This window comes from Dipteris shenzhenensis, chromosome 5 (genome assembly GCF_047967505.1).
Source record: "Dipteris shenzhenensis isolate YYH24624 ecotype China chromosome 5, Dip_SZ_1.0, whole genome shotgun sequence".
Lineage (NCBI taxonomy): Eukaryota > Viridiplantae > Streptophyta > Polypodiopsida > Gleicheniales > Dipteridaceae > Dipteris > Dipteris shenzhenensis.
The window spans coordinates 24,372,530-24,389,670 of NC_141600.1; the positions used below are offsets into that span (position 1 = coordinate 24,372,530).

The 17,141-nt window shown below is 44.4% G+C and overlaps 1 protein-coding gene across 2 annotated transcripts in view; it reads left to right on the forward strand.

Moving 5' to 3' along the window:
* MCM9 (minichromosome maintenance 9) overlaps positions 1 to 17,141 on the forward strand; it is a 55,604-nt gene that overhangs the window by 10,583 nt on the left and 27,880 nt on the right. For both annotated transcript variants that reach the window (XM_087374664.1, XM_087374663.1), the window contains one exon: positions 6,416 to 6,510. In XM_087374664.1, coding sequence (XP_087230790.1) covers positions 6,416 to 6,510 — 95 coding nt within the window. The remainder of the gene's footprint in view (positions 1 to 6,415; positions 6,511 to 17,141) is intronic.

The following is a 17,141-nucleotide window of genomic DNA, read 5'->3' on the forward strand; positions in this document are numbered from 1 at the left end:
GAGTTGTATGCTGTTATCCATGCTTTGAAAACATGGAGGCATTATTTGTATGGTTCAGAGTTTTATGTGGATGTGGATCATGATACTCTGAAACATTTTTGTAAACAGCCTGACTTGAGGGGCCGCCAAGCTAGGTGGGCAGAGCTCATGCAGGAGTTTAATCTAACGATTCGGTACCGAAGAGGAAAAGACAATAAGGTTGCTGATGCGTTGTCTCGCATTATGCACAACTTGAGTTTCATAGTATTAGAGAGTGCTCTAATGATCGAGATCAGAGAAACTCAAAAGGTGGACGAGTTTGTCCAGAGCTTATGGCCTAAAGCTCATGTGTTAAAACTCGGGGAAAATGAAAAGGATGAGCTGGCATCCAGAAAAGGCCAAACATATGCAAGATATACCATAAGGGATGGTATGCTAGTTAGAAATGGCAAGGTTGTAGTACCTAGTTAGAATGATCTCAGGCAGAGAGTCATTCGACAGTGCCATGATAGCCCGTGTGCGGGACATCCAAGAGTCGAGAAGACCTATGATCTCGTGAAGCGAGATTTCTTTTGGCCAAAGATGAAAAAGCATATTCATGAATATGTGACACGAAGTTTCTCGTGTCAGGTAAGTAAGGCCGAGCAGGTGAAGCCACCCGGACTTTTACAGTCCTTGGAAGTACCACTAAGTAAGTGGGAGAGCATTTCCATGGACTTTATTGTAGGGCTGCCTACGACCCAAGGAGGGTATGATTCTATCCTTGTGGTGGTTGATCGCCTAACCAAGATGGCTCACTTCATTCCGACTAGAGAGTCGATTAGTGCCCGTCCCGCAAGTGGCGGATTTGTTTATTAGACATATATTTCGTCTGCATGGATTGCCAGATCCATAGTGTCAGACAGAGATGTCAGATTTACCGGTCATTTTTGAACAACGGTATTTGAGACACTAAGGATTGAGTTAGGAATGAGTAGTGGGGATCATCCTGAGACGGATGGTCAGACGGAGAGAGTCAACCAGACTTTAGAGGATATGCTGAGGGCATATGTGTCATTGAGGCAACATACGTGGGACAAGTGGTTGCCATTGTTGGAGTTTGCCTACAATGATAGAAAACATTCCTCTACCGGGTTCAGTCCGTTTGAGCTGAACTATGGTTATAGACCAGCCAATCCAACTATAGTTGGAGTACCTCAGAAAGTGCCTAGTGTCGCGAACTTTGTAGTTCAAATGCGGGAGATGCTAGCACTTGCGAGAGCTAATATCCGCCAGGCTATGGATAGAGCCAAGGTGTATGCGGATGAAAACCGGTCTATAAGAGTATTTAAGAAAAGAGAAAAAGTTTTTCTTTAAGTTCCTTCGCACTCAAAGTCGTTGACTCCAGGAGAGTGTGCTAAGTTATCACCTCGATACTGTGGGCTGTGGTTAATTCTAAAGAGAATAGGCAACGTAGCCTATAAATTAGAATGCCACAGGGGTGTAAGGTGCACCCAGTTTTTCATGTTTCGCGCTTAAAGAAATTTTTACATACAGGTGACTCATTAATCGAAGGTGTGGTTTTGTTTCAAGAGATAGAGGATAATGCGAGGCGCAAACCAACAAGAATCCTGGACCGAGGAACAATGCAAATACGAAATCGGAAGATACCCACGGTGTTGGTTGCATGGCATGGTCAGCCTCTATTCGAAGCTACTTGGGAATCCGTATACCAGTTGCGGAGAGTGTTCCCAGATTTTATCATCGAGGACGCTGATGTCTGAAGAGGGAAGGAATGTTACGCTCTAGCCGAGGTAGCATGACCTCGGAAGAATCAGTCGACATTTCCCTTAAAGGATCTATGTTTGTAATTATTGGTTTGCGCTTCATGTAAATGATCAGGAGGGAATCAATGTCAAGGTCCTAGGTGAGGGATGATAGCACTAGACTAGGTGGATCTAAGGATAAGGGCCTAATGCAAAGAATGTGCCTAGGGGCAAACGATTTAATGCATCCCAAGAGGGGTGAAATGTTGCATTAGGAAGGCCCTATATGGATGACATGTGGCATCTAGATCCATCTAGGGAGATGGGGCTTGTTGAGGCTAGAGAGAGAAGAGAAGGATTTTCACGTATGGGTTTTTTGATCGGAATTCTCAATCTGCTTGTTTAGCTTCAGCAAGGTTGGCTGGGAGGATATCCATGGTGCTGCTCCCGTGATCTGCAGAGGAATAGATAGTTATTGTGTTACAGCCCTGATGTGCAGCCAATGGTGAGGCCCAAGCTTCTCTTGTTCCCTTGTTCCCTATACCTTGATATCCTGATGACAGCCCAGGGTCCAAAACTTCCTTGAGCTCTGTCTGCAGTACCCTTGGTTCTCCTGGATGTAGGCCCCAAGCCTTGCTGCTCTGCTGCTCCAGTCTGCTCCCTTGATAATTGTACAGCTCTTCCTGGCTCTTTCTCTGCAGGTCCTTGCCACCTCCCTCAGCCTCCTGCTCCAATCTGCACTCTGAAGTCTGCACCTGTGGATGCTTAAATGGCTCTCTTGACTCTCAGTTTCCTTGCTGCCCTGAAGGCTAGCCAAGATCTTCATCCTCATGAGCTCTCTGTCTGCTGCTGATGGTAGCTACCTCCCTTGTCCATATCCTGGTCCTTGAGGCAGGCTCCCTGCTGCTCCAGCCCGATCCCCTCTTGGATTTCTGGTGAGTGTCTTACGAGGCCTCAAGGCCCCTCCTTTTATAGGGCAAAAGCCCTTCCTAAAAACGGACCCAGTAGGGGTCTATTGGCTGACCCAGCAGCCCCCCACTGGCCGACCTGTCAGCCCTAACCAGCCGACCTGTGTGTCAGCCTGGTTGGCTGCCTCTCCAGTCCTATAGATGGGCTTTGCTGGCCCAGCCTGTCCACACGGCAGGCCAGTGGACCAGGCACCTCCAGCCTATTTTCAGCCCCCCTTTTGGGGTCTCTTGCAGGCCATACAGCTGTTCAACCATGGTGCAATCCTGCTCTGCAGATCCGCCATCAGTTTGCCTCTGTCTGGCCCCCTGAATCCATCGCCACGGATCTGTACAGCCTTCCGTACTGTCCCGTACTGCTGCTGACGCCATCCATACCATACCCGCCTGTCCTTCCCTCCATCTAGACACTTGTCGGCCCAGGATCTGGTCCTTTACCTGCTGCATGTGTCCTGTAATCATTACGCCTCTGATCCGTGCTGATCTAGTCCTCCAGAGAGCTTCTGACATGCCATGTATGCTTGACGTACTGACCATGTGGCAGCCCCCTCATTGTCCTTTTCCCTCTGGGTTTGCTGCCCACATGGCAACCAATGTGTTGCCCATGTGACGACTCTTACCCTAAGCCACCTCCCCTATGCACCCCTCATTTGGGGGGCTTATAGATGGGGAGGTGACTTCTCCCAGAGCTAGTCCTTGTATCGTGACGGAGTTTATGGTTTTCAACCTTATGAGTACCTACCATGAGATTGAAACTGCACTATGTGTTGTATTTTTAGAGGATGAGTTTGGGCATGTTTCCTAGATTCATCTAGATATATTGTTATCCTGTTCGAATACCACAACACTCCATGTACAAGTTATTCGAGGGTACAAGGGAATTTGGATCTAGTGAAAAGGATTTTCTGCCTAAGATGAAAGCTGGTGTCGAACATTATGTTTGATATTGTCAATAGTGCAAAGTCAATAAAGCGGTGAAGCTTTCCATGGACTTTCTAGTTGGACTACCACTGACTTCTTGTGGGAATGATTGATTTTGGGTGATTGTTGACTTGCTCATAAAATGTCTAGATCTATTTCTAGTGAAGAGGAGATGCTTGTCAAGAGCTCTTCTTATTTTAGTGGATCTTTTAACTCTATCCAATTATAGGAATTTGATACCATGTTAGAAATATGAAGGGTTCAAACCTTGAAAGCATGATATGTTTCCACAGATTATACTGCCTTAGATCTCACTCGCAATGATATTTACAGTGTACACACAAGTAGATTACATGGCGGGAGTAGTATTCAGAAATATAGGCAACATTTATCTTCGTCTTCTTGCTCCACAAAGCGTGGATGAAGGCAAATACAATACTATTACTAGGGAACCTCAGAAATACTTATAGGCAGCCACCTTGAATGAAGCCTTGAACTTGATAATCCATGTGGCATATTCAATAGTCTTACTTGTGGTGTTATCAAGAAGTCCATCAATCTCAAACACCGATGTGATGAATTGAGAGATGTAGGTTGCAATTGAGTTTATTGGGTTTATAAATCTGCATCTCTTGTGTTGGCGAATTTGGATACCTATGCTATAGGATCTCGTGGTGATGATGTGGCTCTGTCTCTCGTAGAAAGAGCGCATAAGATCTGCACTTTAGGCTGTGTACCATTGTACTCTAAAATATGGGGCTGGTCGTTGAAGCTACTCATCTTGGATGGAGGAAAGGGGTTAGTAAGATGGAACCCCCCATGGAATTCTCATAAGGGAGGCACGGGGTGGAACTGGTGTTTCAACACATGATAAGATAGGTGTTCTCTACAATGTCCAAGGTTGTGCACAATGTGTGTCTTCTATGTCCACAATGGGGAGTATTCTTGATAACATAGATGTATAGGTTGTGCACAATGTGTATCCAATGTCCACAATGGGAAGTATTCTTAAGAAGGGGGTATCTTAGAGGTGGGAGCTGACAATATCTTGGCGAGACTTTAATGAGTTCAGAAGTCAAGTCTTTTGGGATGCGTGCTGCCAAAGAATCAATAGTGTATGTTAGAGAAATGGGTTGGTGCTGAATTGGTGTCGTAATCATAAGGATTGTGCTTGTTGTGTCACGTCGAGTACAACCTCTATAGTTTGGGGTTATGAGGATAATTGGGGTGCCCCTCAAAGCAAGAGAGTGTAGTGTTGCAAAGTTGAGGGATGCACATGATGCAAAATGATCCAAGTTTTCAAATGCACCACCAAGGGTGGAATGGGCTTTCTAAACTTGAGTAACTAGAGCTCTATTGATTGCTTGTATGGCCGCATATGTAGGCCGAGGGAAGGTTGGGGGGTATATGGCCATGTTTGTAAGGGGGTCCTATGTGGTGTAGTATGTTGCGGCAAGGGGTAGGTGTTGAGGGTGGGGGGTGTTGTGAAAAAATGGGGGGGTGGGGAGGGGTAAGCGCTACTAGTTTGCGATTGCCAAGGAAGGACTACTGGGTGCAAAAGGAGGGGGGGGGGGAGCATGAACACTTCTAAGGTCATGAAATATTGAGACGATTCCTTGAAGAAGGGTGTCTGTTCTTGGACAGATGCACCTTTTCATGTAAGGGTGAAAGTATCCCCTTTGTTTGCATGACACAAAAGTGTGTATCCATGCAAAGGATGTGTCCCTTTGTAATGGTAAGACATGTGTGTCGTTTTGCAATAGGCTGTCCTTTTAGCAAAGAGGTGTATCCTTTCATGAATGGATGTGTCTCTTATGTGAAGATGTACTCTCCTTCATAACAAGGTCCATCCCTGAAATGATGGATCTTGTCACTTCGTGTTAGATGTGGATGGATGCGTTTCTTATGTCCCTGAAATGAATGGTTTTGTCCCTTCACGATGAGTTTTAAATGTGAAGAAATCTGCTGCTTCATGACAAGGGGCCTTCCTAAAATGAAGGAGTTGGTGCTTTCACAATGAAATGTGAATGGGTATGCCATTTCACTATGAGGTGTGTGAAAAGGTTTCTCTAAACACCATTTTATGAAATCCTAGTAATCTAATATCATTAGTGAGCAAAGGACCCAAAAGACGCTATAACGAAACGAGGGATAGAGATTTTTATTGAATCAAAGGTTTTGGTGCAGCAAAACGGGCAGCAGGATCTACTAGAGAGCCTTGTGACCTTATTATACATCAAGTTATTGGTACCTAGGCCTCAACATGTCCCAACTAGAGAGCCTTATGACCTTATTATACATCAAGTTATTGGGACCTGGGCCTCAACATGTCAATGGTCTGATGTGGCCAGGTTTCTCTAGTTTTGGAGAGCTAGGATATAGGCTCTGCCAAACTCAAAAGTTTAAAAGAAAAAAGAAGGGTTTTAGAAGGGCTTCTTGGCCCTGAAGAAGAAGAGCTCTCTCTCCTTATATTTCTGGTGTTACTTGTGTAGGTATTATCGCAAAATTTTAAAGTCTTCATATGATTATAGAAGCAATTTAGTATTGGATTCATGTATCTCTAGTTTTGACTGAATCTAATGCTTTATTTTGGAGAGTTCCTGTGGTCAAGCAATAGTGATCTAAAACTTGTACTTCAAGGTCTTATTTTCTACATTGTTTGAAATCCAGCCTTCTTATTGTGGGAAATACAAGTATTGGAAAATAAGCTGTGCACAGCCCAAACGAAAAAAGGGGAAACATCATGATTATCCAGATAAACAAGTCGTTTGACATTTTTAACCAAAGCTTCGATTCTGTGTCCAGAAAATCAAATGAATTTCGACTAACGGAGGATGTTTCAGAACACGTTGAGCAGTATCAACAATTTTGGGACCTCTACAAGCAAACCCCATTCAAGGGTAATTCTGAGAGTGTGTTTTCACTGATATGCAGTGTCAAATTCAATCGATAAGTAGAGATGATCTTAAATGCAGCTGAAAATGTGAAATTCAAGGAATACTTTGTTTTAAATCTACGGGATGTTTGTCAAGTTTTGAAACGTGTCTATAAGGCCTACAAATCCAACTTTAGCATGGAAACGATTTAGCCTCAAATTTGGAGGACTGCTTGAGCCAATAACACCTTCCTGCAGGCTGGGAATCAATAATTCAAACAGCACACTGTTTTCCATGATTATGTTGGTCCAAACTGATATCTGAAGAAGAAAATACATTCTCTTGCAAGCCATCTTCAAAGTTTTAACTGGTCTCCTTGCGCTTATGAGGCATGGGATACCATGTGAGCTAACGTTGGCCAAAACAATCAGGCCTGAAATTATATGATGTGCTTGCGGGGTTCCATCTACAAGATTCAGCTTTTCTGGCATTACTGTGTTTTGTAACTTGTTTGAGCAAGCTCCATAGGCAAGATTAGAGGTCTCCCAAGATGCATTGTTGCGTGCTAGTATCTTGACTGTGTTGAGATATCGAGCTCCACTCGCGATATGCCAGGGTGACCGTTGTGTATTTATGTCACCGACTTGTTAGCTGGAGATGCGGTTGGTACACCGCCCACGAATAATAGCTGGATGACAGCTATCCTTATCTACACTAGTTCGTGGCTCAGTTAGTATGCCACCTTAGTTAGTTGAGTTTGGTTTGAGACCCACATATAGGGTTCTTCTATTTCTTTGTACTTGAGTTCTTTTGGCTTTCACAACTAAGAAGAGGAAAACTGTTTTCAGCCTCCACCTTTGTGTGTATTCCCCCATTGTGCTTGTGAGAAAGCCTCAAGTGAGACTCCTTCCCTCTCTCCCACTATCGTCACATGGTATCAGAGCCTTGTTCGTGGTAAGGAGCTCAAGAAAGCAAGCCAAGTTTGTGGTGTTCTGGTAAGAGGACTAGTGTTGCTTTCCTATTTCGAGTTTGGGAGCAAATCTGTGCAGGTAGCACAGCCAGAAGTTTAAGAGTGCACTGTCTCAGATTGAGACGTCCTTCGCGGTGTGGCGAGAGCGCAGTATATGCTGCGGGGCCATTTCGGGGCCCGTTTTGGAGGCGTAAGTTCTCCGCAGGCACTCAGAAAAAGGCCCTGTATTTGCTGTGCGATCACTATTCTGCAGGTCGGTGAAAAGTTGCCGCAAAAATTGCATCGTATGCCTGTGCGCAGAGACATTGGGAGTTGCAGATTCATGCTTGTTGCCTGTTGATACAAAATCGTCACTAGGAAGTGACTGTGTGGTGAAATACCACTTTCGTCAGTTTTGCAGATCTGCCCGTGTGAGGCAAAAGCTGTGTTTTTTGCAGTGACAGAATATTTTGCAGTGTTCTGTAATGGCATCTGATTCTCTTTCACAGATTGTCACTGAAAAGCTTGACAAGAACAACTTCCATGCATGGAAGTTTAGAATGACGAATTTCCTTATGGGAAAAGGCTATTGGGAGTTCATTACAGGAAATGAAGAAGAACCTGTTCTTTCTAATATTCCCAATCAACAGGAAATGCAGGCATTTAAAGGATGGCATGAGAGAGCCAGGAAAGTTATGTACTGGCTGTCTATCAGTATTTCGGACTCCATGATTGTGCATATTCAGGATGCAAGTACGTCAAAGGAGGCATGGGATACTTTGGCAAAAATGTACAGCACAAATACGCAAGCCAGGAAAATGCAGCTCAAGCAGGAGCTGCACAATGTGTGCAAAGAGAAAATATGAGCATCAATGACTACCACATGAAGGTGAAGAAAATTGCGGATGCACTTGCTTCCATTGGGTCGCCAGTGGATGATGACGATTTAGTTTCTGTGACCTTGAATGGTCTAGGAAAGGATTATGCACAGTTCCAGACATCCATTGCCGTCCGTGAAAAATTTTCTGATTTTGAGGAGTTGATTGCTCTTCTAATTTTTGAAGAGCAGAGAAATGGTGGTGCATCTTCTTCAGGAGGAACCTCAAAAGAAACTGTCTTCTACTCAAATGCTGGAATTCTACTCAAATGCTGGAAGGGATAGAGGCAGAGGTAGAGGAGGCCGATCTGGAGGCCGTGGTAGAAATGAGAATATGCAGCAAACGCAAGAAAACCAGTCCTATGCAGGAGGACGTGGTAACTCTAGAGGCAGGGGGAGCCAAAGAGGCCGTGGTGGATGGCAGAGAGGCCAAAATGCAAACAGCAATGTTGAATGCTACTATTGTGGCAAAATGGGTCATATGGCTAAGGACTGCTATAAAAAGCAGAATGACATTATGAATGGAAAATTGCAGCAAGGCAATTATGCATCTTCTAGTAGGCAGGGTGATGACAGAAATGAGCATCTATTTATGGTGCAACATATGACCAATTCTGTGACAAGTGCAGAAGAACGAAATGATGTGTGGTATGTTGACTCAAGTGCGTCAAACCACATGACAGGTCATGCTGAATGAATGCAGGATGCAAGGAAAATGGAAAAACCAGGATTTGTGGAGACTGGTGATGATACTGCACATCCTATTGTGCAGATTGGCAAAATTTCTTTGTCTATGCAGGATGGGAAAAAGAAATACTTGTCTGATGTATTTCATGTCCCGAACATCACCAAGAACCTGGTTTCTGTTGGTCAGATGGTTGAGCAGGGCTTGCAGGTCAGATTTAATCCTCATGGATGCTTTGTTGAGGATATGAAAAATAATGGTCGCTTGATAGCAAAAGGAAAAAAGAAGGGCAGGATGTTTACGTTGGATGCGGACATGCCTGAATTGAGTGCAGCAATGTTTGCACATGGGACCGGTGTAGTTGCAGATATTGATATCTGGCACAAACGCATTGGTCATGTTAATATACAGCGACTTAAATCAATGCAAGCCCAAAATATTGTTGCAGGATTGCCTAAATTCAAGGTTGCAGAAATGCACAAGGTTTGTGAAGCCTGTCAATTTGGGAAACAGGCAAGGAAACCTTTTCCTAGGCATGTTCAAGAGAGTAAAAAGCCATTGGAATTAATCCACTCTGATGTGTGGACTACTAAAGCTGCATCTATTGGTGGCTGTCACTATTTTGTCACATTTATTGATGACTTCAGCAGAAAACTTTGGGTGTATTTTATGAAAAAGAAAAGTGAAGTGTTTGGGCACTTCAAAGCTTTCAAAGCTATGGTTGAAAAAGAAACAGGCCTGCAAATAAAATGCCTAAGGTCAGATGGAGGGGGAGAGTACCTCTCAAATGAGTTTGCAAGGTTCTTGCAGGAGCATGGTATAAAGCAGCAATATTCATGCAGTCATACCCCACAGCAAAATGGAATTGCAGAAGAAAGGAAAAACAGGCATATTGGAGAGGTATCTCGGGCTATGCTAAATCAAAAAGATCTACCAGATTATTATTGGGCTGAAGCAGTTACTACAGCAGTTTATATAATGAACAGGACTCCCACTGCAGCAATACATGGCATGACGCCAGAGGAGATGTATACTGGTAGGAAACCAGATATTTCTCATTTGAAAATTTTTGGTTGCATTGCCTATGTCCATGTGCCAGATGAGTTGAGGTCCAAGTTGGATCCAAAAGCTGAGAAGTGCGTCTTTATTGGTTATTCTCTGCAGCAGAAAGGGTATAGATGCTATAACCCTTTTACTCGTAAGTTTATAGTGAGCAGAGATGTTGTTTTTGATGAGATGAGCAGCTGGTATAAACCAGTAAATGTGATGATTGATGTAGATGCACAAAATGGTAATGCTGCACAGAATTCACAGCAGCAATCACAAAATATCAGTGGACCTGCAGTGTCGTCTAGCAGTGGTTCACATACTTCGCCATGGACAGGCAGATTGAGATCAGGAGAATCTCCTCAAAGCAATACAGAGAGTGGTATGCAGGTATCACGAAAAGGAAAAGAGAAGGTAGATCAGCCCATGTTTGATGTGAATGCAGGTCACTCTTGTGTGGATGGTGAATCCAGTGGCTCTGAACAGAGCATTGATGATGAGTTGGGTATTCCCTCTGTTGTTACACCTGGAGTAAGGAAGACCAGGGATGTTTTGAGAGCACTTGGAAGTGAGCCTATTTTGCGCAGGTCTACCAGGATTAGGTATCCTGTGGATAGGCTGAAATATGATGGATTTACAGCCATTCACTATGCCTATATGGTCAAAGTGATACAGGAACTAGAACCCACTTCTTTTGAGCAAGCCATGGGAAATGAAAAATGGGAGAAAGCCATGGATGAAGAAATGGATGCCTTGGATGCAAATGCTACATGGGAATTGGTGCCTTTGCCTAAAGACAAGAATGCAATTGGCTGTAAGTGGGTTTATAAGATCAAGCACAATGCAGATGGTTCTGTGAATAGATACAAGGCAAGATTAGTTGTGAAGGGGTATGCACAGACATATGGCATTGATTATGAAGAAACTTTCAGCCCGGTTGCAAGGATGGCAACCGTAAGAGCAGCCATTGCTATGGCTGCATCAAAGGGATGGTCTTTACATCAGATGGATGTAAAGAATGCCTTCTTGCATGGTGATTTGCAAGAAGAGGTCTTTATGGAGCAGCCAGCAGGTTATGTTCATGCTACTCATCCTGAGTTTGTTTGCAGGTTGAAGAAAGCCTTGTATGGCTTGAAGCAAGCACCTAGAGCATGGTCTGACAAGATAGGACAGTATCTTGTCACTATTGGCTTTCAGATTTCCAAGGCAGATTTCTCACTCTATGTGAGAAAAACAGAGAAAGGGATTATGCTGCTGGTCATTTATGTTGATGATTTGATCATCACAGGTGATAGTGATGAAGATATCCTTCATGTGAAAATGCTATTGAGGCAGAAGTTTGAGATGAAGGATTTGGGAGAACTGCGTTATTTCTTGGGCATTGAGGTGATTAGATCACCAAGTGGGATACAGCTCTTGCGCAGAGGCAGTATGGATTGGACATGCTGTCCAAATATGGGATGACAGACTGTAAGTCTATTTCAGTTCCTTTGGAGCAGAATGTGAAGCTGAGTGCAGATGCAGGTGAGCTTCTGGAAGACCCTACTATGTCCAGATGCATAGTAGGAAGTTTGATTTACATGACTATTACCAGGCCAGATTTGAGCTATGTTGTTGGGTTGGTAAGTCAGTTTATGCAGGCTCCAAGGAAACCGCATTTGGATGCGGCTAGACGCATACTCAGGTATGTGAAGTCCACATTGCAGTATGGACTATTTTATGAGGCTGGGGTTCAGATACAGTTGCATGGATACACTGATGCTGATTGGGCTGGTAGTAGTTCTGATAGACGATCTACCAGTGGATATGTGTTCTCTTTTGGGAGTGCTGCAGTCACTTGGAGCAGCAAGAAACAGCCTACAGCTACCTTGTCGAGCACAGAGGCTGAGTACAGGGGTGCAGCAATGGCTGCATGTGAGGTAGCTTGGTTGCATAAGCTACTCTATGATATGGATCAGTCTATAGATGGGCCAGTTGTCATTTATTGTGACAACATGAGCAGCATACACTTGGCAAAGAATCCAGTCTTTCATGCTAGAACAAAGCACATTGAGGTGCATTATCACTATGTGCGGGAGAAGGTTTTACTAGGTCTTATTGATCTAGTTTATGTCAGCACAGAGGATCAGGTAGCTGACATATTCACGAAAGCATTGGGCACAGAGAAGCTGCGCAAGTTCAGAGATCTGCTTGCTGTGCAGGAATTGGGATTGAGCTCGAGGGGGAGTGTTGAGATATCGAGCTCCACTCGCGATATGCCAGGGTGACCGTTGTGTATTTATGTCACCGACTTGTTAGCTGGAGATGCGGTTGGTACACCGCCCACGAATAATAGCTGGATGACAGCTATCCTTATCTACACTAGTTCGTGGCTCAGTTAGTATGCCACCTTAGTTAGTTGAGTTTGGTTTGAGACCCACATATAGGGTTCTTCTATTTCTTTGTACTTGAGTTCTTTTGGCTTTCACAACTAAGAAGAGGAAAACTGTTTTCAACCTCCACCTTTGTGTGTATTCCCCCATTGTGCTTGTGAGAAAGCCTCAAGTGAGACTCCTTCCCTCTCTCCCACTATCTTCACAGACTGTGCTTCTCATTTCTAGAAAAACTGGGCATCCTCACATGCCCTATGTCCTTGGCTGCACTGAACCAAGAATCCCATTAACCTCTTGGAGAAAAAGTAATTCCTTTTTGCAAAGCCTAAATATCCGTATTAACTATCACAGAGTTCTAGCAACTGTTCTTCCAATGCCACAAATAACCCTCACAAAGTTCACCAAATTATTGACTGGAGTAGATGTCAAGCTCTCTTTGTCTATTGTGGATTTCAACCACTCGTATAGGAGGCTGCCTCATGTGTTCAGTTGAACATAAACTGCAAACTGAGGAGGCTCTTGCTACCATCTGTTATATTATATTAATGGGAGACTAGCAGACCACATATACTAGAGATATACAATTTTCCTTAAAAGTGTTTTCTAAATCTGAAAGAAATAGCCGAGAGAAGAAACTCAAGGCATAGATACATCGTGTGAGCATGAAAAGCCCGCGGTAATATACCAGTCATCATTAAGTGTGAGCAAATGAAAGCCTGATAAGAATCAAGATTGTCGCTGGAACTGCCTTGTCATGCATGTGATGCTCTCAGAAAAGAAAGGACCACCTCTCCACTCAAACCTTAAGGGCATACACTACTGCATATACTTCTTTTTCTAGTGTGGGCCAATGATATTGGGTGTCGTCTAGCTTCTTACTCTCAAAAGCTACAGGTCTGTCCTCTTGGAATAGAGCCGCCCCAATCGCTAAATCACTCGCATCGGCCTCTAAAACATAAGGCCAGGTAGGATCGGGTAATGCATGAATGGGTGCTTCCTTGATAGTTAACTTCAAGGTTTCAAAAGCCTTGTTCAATGCATCATTCCAAGAGATCGGTTGGGTAGACCTGCGTCCACGACCTTTCAATATGTTGGTCAGGGGTGCCGTGATGTGTGAATAATCACGCACAGACTTCCGTAGAAATACCGTAAATCCTAGGAAAGAACGAAGTTGTTTCACAGTCTGAGGGATAGGCCAATCTAAAACCTTCTGGATACGATCCAGATCAATGCTAATACCTTCAGAAGAAATCTTGTGTCCTAAGTAAATGATCTCCTTCATAAAGAAGTCACATTTACTCATCTTGGCATAGAGCTTATGCTGTCTTAGAATAACTAAGACAATCCGGAGGTGTCCTATGTGATCCTCTAGCGTTTGGCTATATACCAAGATGTCATCTAAGAACACTACAACGAATTTGCCCATAAAATCTCGAAACAAATCTTTCATCATTTGTTGGAAGGTGGCAGGAGCATTGGTCAAACCAAAAGGTAATACAAGAAACTCGTAGTGGCCATACCTAGTTCGGAATGCGGTTCTATCTATGTGTTTAGCATAGATACGGATTTGGTGATAACCCGTTCAATCTTAGTGAAATACTTCGCTCCGACCAAGCGGTCTATTAGATCATCGGAACAAGGTAGAGGGTATCGATTCTTAATTGTCACTTTATTCAATCGTTTATAATCTATACACATTCTCCATGTAGAATCTTTCTTCTTTCTTAAGAGGACAGGTGCTCCCCAAGGTGATTTACTCGGGCGAATATAGCCCATATTCAAGTAATCCTGTAGTTGTGAAGCTAACTCATCCTCCTCAAGCTGGCTCATCCTATAAGGTGGAACACTAATAGGTTGAGCCCCAGGTGCTAAGTCTATGCGATGATCTATTGCCCATTCTGGAGATAAACCTTCCGGCAGTTGAGCAGGGAATACATCCATGAAATCATCTAACAATGTTCTCAATTCACGGTGTTCAAACACACTTAAATCATTCTTGTTATTAACAGAGACAACAAATGAAGAAAGCGGAATCAAAACACATTGATAGACATCATAATGAGAAGTCTTTAATATATTCCGAAGCTGCATCGCAGATACGATAGGTCCGTTAGAAGAGGGAATATTATCACACCGAATACAAAATTGGGTGTCCTTTTTCAAAAAAGAATGAGTATGTTCCTTCCATCCAATCCGAATATCATGGGTTTTAAACCACTCTATTCCGATTAGCAAGTCCACATGCTCCAAGTGCATGACATAGCACGTAAGAGCCGCTGTGTATTCTTGAATCCGGATAGAAAGGGCTTCAATCTTGCGATCCCAAAACTGCTTCCCAGCTGGAAGTTGCACCTCATAGTTGTGATCGCTAGGTATCGTGGACAACCCCATCTTCTGCACAAGTTTGTAATTAACAAAGTTGTGAGAGCTGCCCGGGTCAAAGAGAATGTGAACTCTTTGGTCCCTAACTTCTCCATGAACTCGGAAAAGATCATGGGAACCAAATAACGAAGTATTAAAAGTGCAATTACAAGAAAGTAGGTAGGTAATGACATTTACAGAAATACCTGTCATCGAAACTTGATTAGCTCCCTTGGCTTTGGTACCCAAACCCGCCTGGAGCTTCAATCCCGGCGCTTGCTTCTGGTTCTTGCGCTTAGGACAATCATTCTTAGTGTGGCCCCGCTCCTCGCAAAAGAAGCAACGTCCTTCCTTCTTTAGCTTCAAGGTACGAAGGAAACGGACACGACCATTCTTCGCCTGAGTCAAATGTTTCTTGGAGGCGTTGTCTAAAGACTTCGTCTCCCCGGTACCAGTGGTAGACTGGAAGAACTTCCGCTTGTTCTTCCCACCTTTTGTCGGCAACTGTGGTTCCCTTTGCACTGGCCATGGTATCATCATAAATATGCGTGTAACTCATGACCTCTTGCAACGTGGTACACTTGTTGTTCTTGATCTGTAACTTGTACGAGTCAGGAAAACCATCCACAAAGAAACCTAACAAGGTCACTGGATCCATCTTTGTAGCTCTAGTCTGCAAATCCCAAAACCTCTGAAGATAAACCTCAAAAGTCAAATTCAGCTTGGACATATTGAGGGCTTTGAGCTTGCCTACGATATCGTAATCTTTCTCCTCCTTCAAAAACTCTTTCCTGAAGACCCCTTCGAATTCCATCCGTGTTGCAGGCTTGGGTTGGAGTTCCTTCCACCACAATAAAGCCTTTCCTGACATAAACCCGGCTGCAAGCTGTATTTTCTTGTCATCTGGATAAGGGTGAAACTGGAAGTGTACTTGCCACTTGTGCAACCAAGTGTCAACAACCTCCTTGATACGAGACTTTGATCTCCGGGAAAAGGATCTGGAGTGACGTTCGGACCTAACACTGAAGCCATGGCATCCACATGCGTGAGCGCCTGAACAGTGCTAGTCAAAAGTGTAAGTGTAGTTTGAATCCCTTGGAGTTGTTGCGTCAACCCTGTTTGATTCGTGTTAACTTGCTCAAACTTTCCATCAAGAGCAGTGGTGAATTCACTGAAGGCCTTTTTCGTAATCGGATCATCGTAGAGACCATGGTCATCCTCCGCATGGTAGTTCAAATCCTAGTCTCCCATCGCAAGCTCAGGGTCTACAGAATCAGCCATGATCTGAAAAGAAGATAGGCTAGAGAAGAGAAACAAGCAGGTGGCCTCGGAGCTAGGAGGTAGAAACGAAGTGGAAGCTGGCCAAGAAGGAGGCGAAGGAAGAAGGGAAAGCTGGTCGATGAAGAAGGTAAGCTGGCTGAGCTGAGGTGACGATTCAGCTCAGATTCTTGAACCTGGGACTCCGCTCCTGGCTGTCCGTACGAAAGACTGTAGCAGGCCGTACAAGTGTTTTGGCTCCCGGGCCTGAAGGTGTAGAGGGGCTGGAATTCTGCGCAATCTGCAGGCTATGGGAGAAGGCAATTTGGCCAAACTTATAGCGGGAGAGCAGGCTTTTAGTAAAGCCCTGCTTTTCCAAAAGCTCACCCTCCAAAAACGGAGGCAAAAAGCAACTGGCCTAGATTGCAATCTAGCCCTATCCTGTTGTGCAACTTTCTGCTCTCCCCTTCTACCTGCCATCACAACCCCTGAGCAGCCAGCCGACATGCGGGATCCCCTTTGGTTTGCCCCAACTCTACGCTCTCTCCTGACTCCCTTCTGACGCCTCTACCTGGACCCCACTACTTCCTCCTAATTACACCTCTCTCCCTCTCTCTCAACCTGTCACTTCTTGCAACGAAATCACCTTGCACTCTCTCTCTCTCTCCTTCCTTCTATCCCAATCTAATACCACTTCCCTTAAGCGATGAACCAGCAGACACTTGCAGGGTTTGAGCACGAATTTCGAAATTAGGGCATACCTGGAGAAAGAATCGTCCAAAATTTTCGCAACAGAAGTTCCTACCTCAGGAGTTGGCTCTGATACCAACTGACACGTCCCCAGCACTCTTGAAACCTCTGATCTGCAAGCAACACAAGAACACACCAACATGAGGAAACTGAGCAGGCTGCTCACCACCCAACCATGACATCTACGAGATGTGATTTGAATCAGGAGATGTCCCCTCCGAGCCACGAGTTGAGCTACTGGCACGAACTCCCAACGAGATCCTAACCAGCTTGGTGTCCCATACCACCAGGTGGCGTTGTGAAGCCTGGGATCTGCTGATGGGCCTTGGGCTACGCTATGATGCAGGCACGCGTCCG